Genomic DNA, 10947 nt, shown 5'->3' with positions numbered 1-10947 from the left:
CCTACAGTTACTGATGGACTGGATTAATTCAACCCTGAAACAGGAACACATAATAATAAAAAGCCTGGAGGAAGATCTATTTGATGGCCTGATACTTCATCATCTCTTAGGTAAGCTGCCTCTTTGATCTTAGTTCTCAAGAACATCTTGTAGGCTTTTCCATTCAGGAACTTGCAGATAAAAGAACACAACCTGTTGTAACAATCGTTGTTTGCTGGCACCATCCTTACTGCTAATGCCTCTCTCTCTAATTCAAATAAAGAAAAGCATGCCACTGTGAACATTTTGTTACAATTGCAATTTAGAGCAAATACTTGATGATTGTTTTTATTTTTCATCTTGGAAAGTCATTTTGTTCCATCCTTAATTCAAAAAATAAAATGGTTGTCTTTAAAGTGTGAGGTCACAATACCTCTGAAAGGAGTCAAGGGCATCATAAACCAGAAGCTTGATTCTGATTTGCAATATTGTTGCCCTGTGAGGTCAGGCCAACTTTCAGGATCTCAATATTCTGCTGTTAGACAGGAGGGTGTGACACAATTACACACATACAAACACACAAATCAATTGGGGGTGCGCGCATGCACACACACACACGCACCCCCCCCAACTCAGGCACATGCATACCTATCACCAATTCAAGCGCCTACACACTATACACATCAAAAGTTAGACAAAAATCAATTGTCAATACCCACACACTCAGTACACATACACGGATTACTAATTCGTATATCATGCACACAATTTGTATGTGTATGTGTGTATGTACACACACACGTAAGTTCCTTGCTTGGATGGTATGGTATGCACGTGTGTGCTTGGGGTACCTGGGATACTTGGGGGAAGGTTAAGGTGAGAGAGAGAGAGTTAAAGTGTAGGGAGTGAAAGTTGCCAGAACTGGGATTAGAACCGGTGGACTAAAGAGAAGCTGGTTGAGGAACTGAGGCTTGGGTTTACTTAAGATCAAGTGGCCCCAGGGTTACTCGAGGTCACTAGTGCAAGGGGGAAAAGCCTGGTGGCAAGGAGGAGACAGTCAGGAAAGAAACTGAGGCAGAAACCTGGGATCTCAGGGGAAAAGGCAGTGGAGACAAAGCAATAGCAGTGGCAGAGATCTGGGGAAAAGGAAAAGACAGTGGGGATAAGATGGTGGCAAAGAAACAGGGGGTTTGGAGGCAGAGAGGAGCTCAGGACACGTGTTGGAGGTGGTGGTGAGCCAGGAGCAGGAGAGGGAGAAATAAAATAGAAGTTAGAGGGGCGAGGAGCAGAGATTGAAGCAGGGCCAGAACCGTAGTAAAGCAAAACCCAACTCAGGGTCCAAATAACTATTGGCGCGCGCGCGCGCGCACACACACCCACACACACACCCACACACACACCCACACCCCCCCCCCTCAATGGCAGCAGGAGAAAGAGACTCAATGAAAGGGCTGGAGTCCAGATAGGGAAGAGAAATAGAGTCCAAGTCCTTGGTTGAAGAGAAGGTGGAGGGTGATAGCTACCTATCCAAGCTGGGAAGGGGTCTTTGTCCAGTAGGTGTTGTCCAGAGGGAGGTTGTCAGCAGGGCCTCTGGGTGGATAGGTGATGTGGCATGGCGCTGGTCCAGATGGAGAGGGTGTCCCAAGGAGTCAGTCTTCACTACCCCTTTTATGGGGCAGACTACCTCTGATCTCCTGTGGGGAGAGCCTGTCCAGGCAAGGTCAGTCTTGTCTCAGAAGGCTCCAGGTGTTCTTGCTGAGCATGTGCAGCCTTGGCACAATGGTGGGTTGCCTCATCTTTTGTTTCTTGAATGCTGAGGGTGGTTCCACTGGCTGGGTCATTGGCCCAGGTATTGGTGTTGATGGTTCGGTCATTCAGAAGGAGCTATTTTAGACCTACTGCCATTGTCTCAAGCAGCCGCATTCATCCCCATTCATCCGGGAACCAAGTTACATCGGAGGGGTCGGTATGAGTCATAGGTTACACAACAGGCCACGAGGAAAAGGTGAAGACTTGACAAACAAAATGGAAACTTGACATGACTTATGCTAACTTACATATGTAGGCCTAAATCATATAGTACCAGTAAAACAGTAATATAGAACAGTAAAAATCAATATAAACAGAATAATTATACAATATAAAGAAGAAGAAAAAACACAACAAATACAACTCGCTACCAAAATAAAATGCTGAAGCTTATCCTATGTCTTAGCTCACTTATACTTACCTATAGGGAATAAAGAGGGAGAGAAAAAGTCAGAAATGGTTGGGGAAGGGGAGGGAATGCATTTAAAAAAAAAAAAAGAGTAACTGAGGGTTTTGCTACAATATTACCAGAAACCTCAGATGGAAATAAGATTGCAACTACACATTTTTATCGGTGGATGATGGTGGTGTTATTTAAAAAAACAAACAAACAAAACATTATAAGTCTTGCTCAAGCTACAACCTCAGCTGGTGTAAATCAGTGTAACTATTCACTTCAATGAACCCACATCTCTTTCTTGTAGGGTCTCTAAAAAGTGCCCACTCTGGGCCTAGGGGCCTACCACTACCTCCATAATGTTACTACTGTCCTTACCTTGTCTTTCACTCTCTTTTGTCTGCACTGGGGCTTGTGCAGCTTCTGACTGCTAACGTCTCCTAAAAAGGTCTGCCTCAAATAGAATGAGTTTTCTTTTGCAATTTGGGAAGGTGATAATATATCCAGGGACAACATTTCTCCCCACATATAAGGAGCTACAGGCTTAGCAAAGAAATTGGCAGGAAAAAAATGCTCACTGGAATACTCCAGCTACTCTTGGCAAACCTGAAGGTTTAGCTGCTGTAAGTCACATGGCAGTCTGTGGCTATACTCTTGAAATCAGACCCCTGGGCAAAGTGTAGTGACCTAAGTGAGGCTGTGCATGAGTGAAGGTTGTATCTGTGCAAAAACAATTATAGCAAGCAATTGTGTATCTATGTGTTGTTTAGTTTTGCTGATTGCTTAAATCAAGTGCTTGGACATGTGATCTATTTGCAGTGGTGTATGTGGATGATACATGGGACAAAATCCTTTTTTGCTTTGAGCCCCTAGGCTCGGTACTGACATTTAAAAAGCCCAAGGTGGAAACGATCCAAGTTACTGGTTTTCTGTAAGTGGCATAGTTTCAAGTGGTAGTGAACAGAACACGCGTTTGCCCTTTGGTGGTCGGGGGAGGCAAATCTTAGAACAGGTTCCAACATATTTTTAAACAAGACTATGTATGCCAAACTTATGTTCTGTTATGGGTATAGACTGGTTTCCAATCACTTACACTGGTAAAAGGGTAATGTCTGTACCTAGTCCTAAATGCTATGCGTAAGGCTGTGTAACTGGAGCTTGCAGCACTTGCATACAGTTTGGGATTCTATTCCCCCAGTGGTTAAATAGCACTGCCCTGCATTCATACATGCTGAAAGTGAGACAGAGAAGGAGGAGTACCCTCTGACCCCAAGAGCCTAGCCAGCTTCCAAAGGTAGTCTGGAAAAGTTTCAGAGTAATACCTAGCTTGTGGCCTGGTTTTTAGATTCATTTACTGGGAAGCAGGAGAGTTTGGTTCAAACCCCTTCTAAATGAGGGGGGCCTAGAACTCGGATTTCCTGCTTTCTGGGCAAGTGGTTTAACAGCTTGGCTGTTGAACTAAAAGGTGAGAGACTTGCCCCCTGCCCCTTCCTGCTGCTGCTGTGACTTATATCCACTAGTCATAGTTTTTCTGTGACTATAATTTCAGGACTTACCAAGCCTTATGCACATATCTAGGTGATTCCATATGAGTGAACAACTGCCTGGCTGGGGTGCAGGCTCACTGCAAGCTTAATGAGGTTGCATGTGCTTTGGTGGACAAAGCAGAATTTCAGTCTGTACTTAAGTGCCCAAAACTGCAGTTGTATGGCTGTGTGTGTGTCATTTAGGATCATAAAGATTAATAGAATTCAGCTCACAATATACAGCCCTATATTGCTGTAACAAGTCTCTGACAGAGAATCGGTTAAAGGTTTGCATGGCAAGAGATGTGATTATGGAATTGGGGGCCATATCCCAATTGTGCCATATTGCCAGTGCAAGAGGAGCCTGGGATCATAATCCTGCCCCCTGCACCAGCAAGGCTCATGCCCAGTGCTCCCATGGCTGGGAGCGCCAGTCAGCTGATCAGCGCTCCCAGCTATGGGAACATATGGAGCCCTTGGCTTCAGTACACTCTCATGACTGGGAGTCCTGAGCAGGTGACTGGCACTCTCAGCCCTGGGAGCATAAAAGAGCCAAGGCTGGGAGAGCTGATCAGCTGATTTGGCCACATGTTCAAATTAAGCTGTGATGGGAACCCTCCACAGTTATTGCTTGTACTTTGTGTAATGACTTTGTGGCTTATTCCCTGCTTTATTGCACCTTTAATTGCATGAACTGTGTCCAGGTTGCTACTTAGTAACATGATTAACTGGTTAATCACATCTTAAGTGTAATGTTTGCAAAGGGCCTTAGTGAGGTTTAGTGTAGAATTACTCTGGGGAAAAACAAGGGGTAAAACAACAGTGATGTACATGTTCATTAGGGTGACCATAAGGGAATCCAGGACAACTGAGACATCTGGGACACTGCTACAGGCACTGGTGGAGGCTAGTGGGCAGGGGTATGGGCTTAGTCTGGTGGGGAAGTGAAGCTGCCTGGCTCACTGTGCTGCTCCACCTCCCTGCTGGACTATGCCCCATGCCCCTAAGATTCTGGGATTCCTGTCTTTAATTTTTACCAACCAGCCGGGACTGGCCTCTGAATCCAGGACTATCCTGGGCAAACTGGGACATATGGTCACCCTAATGTTATCTATCTGCAGCATATCCCAGAATAGCTGTTTGCTTATGCAAACTGGATTTTCCCTGTTCTCCTTCTGTCTAGTAGTATATTTGAAGGGAGGTACCCAGGGCAGTAGCCCACATGCTGCCTTTGTGTAGGGCACAAACATAGCTGTAGGCAGCTGCTATGGAGGCCTGGGAGCCACCCTGTTATGCCTTTGTTGCCACTTAACAGTGAAGTCTTCTAATAGCTACCTACTGCTTGTAGTTGCTCTAGGTTAGTTGCACACTTGTCCACTGAGGATTCTGATGTAATTCCATTGGTGTAGAAAACACATATGTTACACCAGCATAAGAACGTTGCACGTCCAGGCTTTAAGCTCTTTTGGTACATCTGTTGTGATATTTGCATTATTTTCAGGCTGTTGCTAAAACACAATCTTCCTCTTCTTTCCTCTCTCTCGCACAGAAAAGCTAGGATCTCTCAACCTAGACGTAGAGAAGATTGCACTGACAGAAAACAAGCAGAGACAGAAACTTACTGTGATTCTAGAAGCTGTGACCAAGTGTTTGCAAGTAGAGGAAAGCCAGCTGAAATGGAGTATTGATTGTATGTATGGATGTAAAATAGAAGGAAATTCTCTCAGAAGATTATACTATATTCTGTGATCTCACTGGACTAGGAAGGTGCTACTAAAGGAAAGATGATCTTGAGGTTAAGATGCTGGAATTGGAATCAGGAGAATTGGGTTCAGGTCCTAGCTGAGGTGCAGATTTGACACAGGGCAGGTCACTCATCTTTCACTTCACAAGCTATAAAATGGGACTAATACATCTGCTTCATGACAGTATGCGGAGGCTCAGTATCTGGAACACTTGTATGTTCTCAGGTAGTGGGCACAACAAGGATGTAAAATATTACTGTGAGGTTGTAATGAGCTTGCATATTACTTATGAGATCTTCTCTTTATATGAATAGCTATTTTGAAGAAGGATTTGCTGAGCACATTGCATCTTCTGATTGCCATAGCAAAGCACTTCCAGCCTGATCTGGCTATCCCTCCAAATATTCATGTGGAAGTAGTAATAATTGAGGTAACTTTGTCTTTTATGTTTGTTACTGTAGGCCACAGAGACCCCTTGCAAGATTAAGCTTATTTTTAAAATATAACTACATATAGAGCAGCCATCTCTACCTCCCTCACAAAAGGCACTCTGCTGGGACTATCATCGTCATCCCCCATCCCCTCCTTCAGTTACACTACTGGAAAAGATGCAAAAACTGCAAGTAGCTTAACAGGTTGCAAGCATTCCAAAGCTTCGACAGAGGATGACAAAAGTGCCATTCATTAATGATCAATTTAGAACCCAGAATCTGAATGAAGCAAGACAGCTCTTAGTGATGGCTCTGAGTGGTTTCTGAACTTACAGACTCATTCCCTTCACCTGTGTAGGATTTGGAATTTTAGGGGTAACAGTTCAAATGCTCTTGAGTGACTTAGCATCCAAATCTATTTGAAAGTAAGTTGACGTGTCTACACGTGCACTTTTATGTGCAGTAGCCTATTTTACTGTGCATTAAAATGTCATGTAAAGAACTGTACAATTACACTAATGCACAGTAAAATAGGCTACTGTGTAGTAAGCATCATTTAAAAAAATGTGCATTTTTGGTACTGCACATTAGGGCAGCCTAATGCACATTTTCGTACCTCACATTGGAGGTACTACATTTAATACACATTAGGAAAAGTGCATTAATGCATGTGTAGATGCACCCAGTGTCATATTTGAAAATGGAGCTTAGGCTCCTAAGTCAGGATGAAATTTGTGAATATTTTAAACACTTAGTTGATGACATCCAGCCTTTCATGAAAGTCATCAAGGTCAGGTTTCCTTGCTTTATCACGATGGTTAAATATAATTCTTCTGTATTTGCTTTTGTTTAACAGCGTACAGCGAAAGGCCTAAAGACGGAAAATGCTGTGGAATATATCACAGATTGCAAGTAAGCAGGAATGTACAGTTAGGAAGGGTTTACATGATCTCTTCATTTATTGCCAGAAATGTCATGAAGGTTATTTAAAAAATAACATCTTACCCAACATATCAATCAGAAAAAACCTAAATCTTAAACTGAAGTTATCCAAAAGAATAACAGTAGTACTTGTCTGATTGCTGTTCAGTTACAATCTGTAAAATAATTTGTATCAGTATTTGTTAGGCTTAGGAAATCCTATTGTGACAGAATTATTGCATGAAGCAAAACCACTTATTCATTTTGTAGAGTCCTTACTAGGTTTTAATTGATCTTAGTAAGATCTAAAAAATGTCATCATATTTGTAAGCCAAGCTTTTTAGGTTTATACAGCCAGGATTAAAACTGCAACAGCATAAACCAAACCTGGTTTACTTCTATTATGAATTTATTAGCATTATTATTATATTACCAACATTAGGGATTTTTTCATGTGGAATTAAAGAAAATAATTTTATAAGCTTGCTTAGTTTGTGAGATCCTTTGATTATTACCTAAGCTTACAATGGGATACAATTTTAATATTAAGAAAATTATGGAGAATTTTCCAAGAACTGGAAACAGTTTTTTCTCCTATAGTTCCATCAAACTATTATTATCTTTCATGTCAGTACATCTTTAAATTCTAATATCAGGACCAGCTTTTCAGAGAAGTGTATTATGATTTGTGCTTATAAAATAAATGTTTATTGCTCTGTGTGCCAAATAAAACCTTATATTCTTCCAAGAATACACACACTCAGTGTACTTTAAAAATGCCTATTGGAAAGCTATCTGTGGCATACAGCTGGTGAGGTTTTGTACTGTATTGCCTACTTCACAGGATGCCTTGTTCATTCATGCTTTGTTTATGAATAGGATTAGCTTTGTTGCATGTTTTATTCCCTCCCCCCATTCATGCTCTCTTTTTATTTTATCTTTAGGGAGACTTTAGAAGATCAGTCAAGTAAGTTTTCTTATGGCAAAATTTAGTGATTCTCTACTACATTCTATAGACACTCAATTCTGATTTCAGTTGTATCATGATACCTCAGGACTAATTCCAGTGGATTTCATGACTGTGATGTTAATATTAGCAGGAGACCAAAGTTGGGCCCTATGTGGTTCAACTTGATTTATGCCACAGAAGAACCTAATCCGTTTTGGCTATTAGAAGTTTCAACAAAGGAGACAAAGCATTGGTGAGATAAAGGGAGATGAATACCCCTTCACTCTGAACTATGGGTGCCTGTAGCCATACTGTTGGGCTGTTCCAATGCGCTATAATTACCAGGTAATTGCCATGTGGTAATTACTGCATGGTAATTACCACAGTCCAGCCAGTCTCCGTGTCTCATGTATTAGCATCTCTACACTTGAAAATGGTAGCAGGCGTGCTTGAACCAAAGCTCATTAAACAAACTTTATTTCAAGCGCCCCCATTGCCATTTTGACACTAATACACAAGACACTACAGTGCTCTACTTAGAGCAGCTCTCGGAGCCACTCTAATTAAAGCCCCCCTCCTCCCCAACTCTTACCCCTGGAGCATGTGTAAAAGTGCCATGTGTGTCTGCATTAGGGCTGCAGAACTGAGCCTCTGACTTGGTGCCAGATGCATTCAGGTCTCATTTCTATAGTTTGCAAAGCAGTGTTCTGAAATTTTGCTAGTGCCTGACAACATACCTTTTAATAAGCAAGTCAATCCAAAACAGATGGTACCTGCAGAACTCTTCAGTTTAAATTTGACCCATCTGCAGAGAGCAAAAAAAAAGGCCTAGGCACCCTGTTAGCTCTATTTTGAGGACTTACATTTGATGTGCTGGCCTGGTCCTCTGTAAATGGGTACATTTCCTTCCCAAAGAAAAGATTAGGTTGTTTCAACACTTTTATGCTTAGCTCTTATTAATGCTTATATATCTGTGATTGGATGTAGCAGTTTCAGTGATGCATCTATATTTATTTATCACTTACTCCATTAAGTGATCTTCAATCTAAACAGAAGCATTAGCCAAAAGTGAGAAAAATTATCTATTTCCATGGGTTAATCTGTCATAGGAATAAAGCTTGAAATCACTTTGGAAGATAATGCCTTTGTTTTTTAATGCATCTTGCTTAAATAAGGAAAGAACTGTACTATACAAAGGTTTGCTCCAGAAGAGTATGCTCTAGCTTACAAGAATGCTGCAGGCATTAGACATAGCCATACAATTGATTTGTTGTAGTTTTTATTTGTTTCATAACAATACTGCACCAACAACAGGGAAAATGAAACCCAGTGGAGCTCGTTCAACACTGGATCCATTTGATCTAGCAGAGCTGGTAATTCTAATTGGTATTCTTTCCTAAACAAAGCTGGATTTGTTTCCCACACCACAGAAGCCAGACATTTGTTGTAGTTATGCTAGCATAATGCCCTTGACTTTGTTCATCTTGGATCAAATTAATGTTGTTGTAATGTCATGAAGGGAAGACATACAAGATTCCCATTAGACCTTGTCAGAAAACAGGGGTAAGAATTCACTAGCATTTAAAAGCATTTCCATTTTCCCCTGTGTAATGGGGACTTCCTGGGGCTAGTCAGAAGTTAGCCCGCCCACCAGTTTCTGGACTAACTGCCCACATCTCTTTTCTGCCACGCCTTGTTGTTTAATAATTGGTGTCTTAATTAGGCAGGAGGCTGCTGTTTGGTGGCTCTGTTCTCCTGGACCTATATATGCAGCTCCAACGAACCCCTATACTGCATCCCACGCCTCACAGATGACACGCACACAAATGATGCTCCCTCACACCACGACTAGTGCTCCTGTGTCTCACACGGACTCTCACTCCCTCCCTGGAGCAGCAAGTCATTGTGCTCACCCTTGCTGTAATTTTGGATCCGCATTCGGCCTCCTCTCAGCAGAGGATTTACCGGAGTCAGGATTCACCCCTAGCTTCCGGGCTGAGCCCTCTATTCGGCCTTAGGCCCAGCTATGGTCTCGGGCATCTGAAAACATACCTTAGCCTACACCCCACACATGGGGTTCCTACTATGCCCACTCTAGGGCCTTTATACCACACCCTACCCTGGGGTCTTCTCATCATCCTCACACTCAACTACTCAAGGGGCTGGCCCTTGCACTGTCCTTCAGGTTCTCAGTTCGGCCCTACTCAGCCACCTCTCACTCAGCCCTTCAGGCCTACTCCCATTCAACCCTACTCTGTGTGGGGCCACCTACATCCCTGCCCTCTCAGGGCCTTCACAATTGCCCTCTCTCTCCAGGGATAGTTATGTGGACCTGACCAGGGGCCTCTGGGATCTTCCTCCCCTGCAGGCTCAGGTGGTCGCAGCCATGCCTGGACCCACTCCTCTCCTGGGGTCTTCCACCCCCTAGGGCTCAGGTGGCCATAGCTGTGTCTGTCCCTTGTACCCACCGAATTCTGGGGTGTGGGGTTAAGGTGCCCTGACCCACCTTTCACTGGGGTGCAAACTGACCTGGCATTTCTTGGGGGCTCCCACACCACCAGGAGCCCCACCCATGGCAGAATGCAGTTTTAGGTCATGTCCAGGACCAGGAGCCTCCTAGCCATCCCCATAAGCTCTTGCCCTTACCACCATGTGTTCCTGCTCCAGCTCAGCCAGGCAATATTTCTGCCTGGGCTGGCAGCAGCAAACTGCAGCCTTTATATACCTGGTTCTCACACTGGCTGCTACCATCAGGCACCTGCTAACTGCCTGACTCTGCCCTTAAAGTGGCAAGCACCCAAAGGTGCACTGCCATACCCTGGAATGTTTAAACTCCCTTATATAATTCTGTTAGAAATTACTGGAGATGTTCCATGGCCTGGGTGATGAAAAACATCAAACTATATGATCAGAACAGGCACTTCTGCAGTGCTCTTAAGAATGTTGCCAGGGAATGTGTCCCTACTTACCCATTTTCAGTCCATGTGCTCTAAAACCCAGAAATGATGCAGTGAAGTCAGCTTCGGGGCTCCCCTCACTACAGCTTTAAAGCACAATGGAGACTGAGACCTTGAAATTGATGGTGGGAACGTCTTCTCAAAGCCTTATTTCTAGGTTTGGCATGGATGGGCAGGGCCACACTACTTGGTGAAGCTCTCAAGAGTTCTGCAGAAACAATATAGACATTCCT

At 43.3% G+C, this 10947-nt stretch overlaps 1 protein-coding gene across 7 annotated transcripts in view; it reads left to right on the top strand.

Annotated features, from left to right (window-relative positions):
• PARVG (parvin gamma) overlaps positions 1–10947 on the top strand; it is a 47675-nt gene that overhangs the window by 20539 nt on the left and 16189 nt on the right. For 6 of the 7 annotated variants that reach the window (XM_006023578.3, XM_025204103.1, XM_014519927.2 and 3 more), the window contains 5 exons: positions 8–110; positions 5261–5401; positions 5771–5886; positions 6744–6799; positions 7753–7775. In XM_006023578.3, the coding sequence (XP_006023640.1) occupies positions 8–110; positions 5261–5401; positions 5771–5886; positions 6744–6799; positions 7753–7775 (439 nt within the window). The remainder of the gene's footprint in view (positions 1–7; positions 111–5260; positions 5402–5770; positions 5887–6743; positions 6800–7752; positions 7776–10947) is intronic. The other variant, XM_006023580.2, reaches the window with a different exon arrangement.

Source organism: Alligator sinensis, unplaced genomic scaffold (genome assembly GCF_000455745.1).
Source record: "Alligator sinensis unplaced genomic scaffold, ASM45574v1 scaffold975_1, whole genome shotgun sequence".
Lineage (NCBI taxonomy): Eukaryota > Metazoa > Chordata > Crocodylia > Alligatoridae > Alligator > Alligator sinensis.
This window is presented reverse-complemented; position numbering and strand designations above follow the sequence as displayed.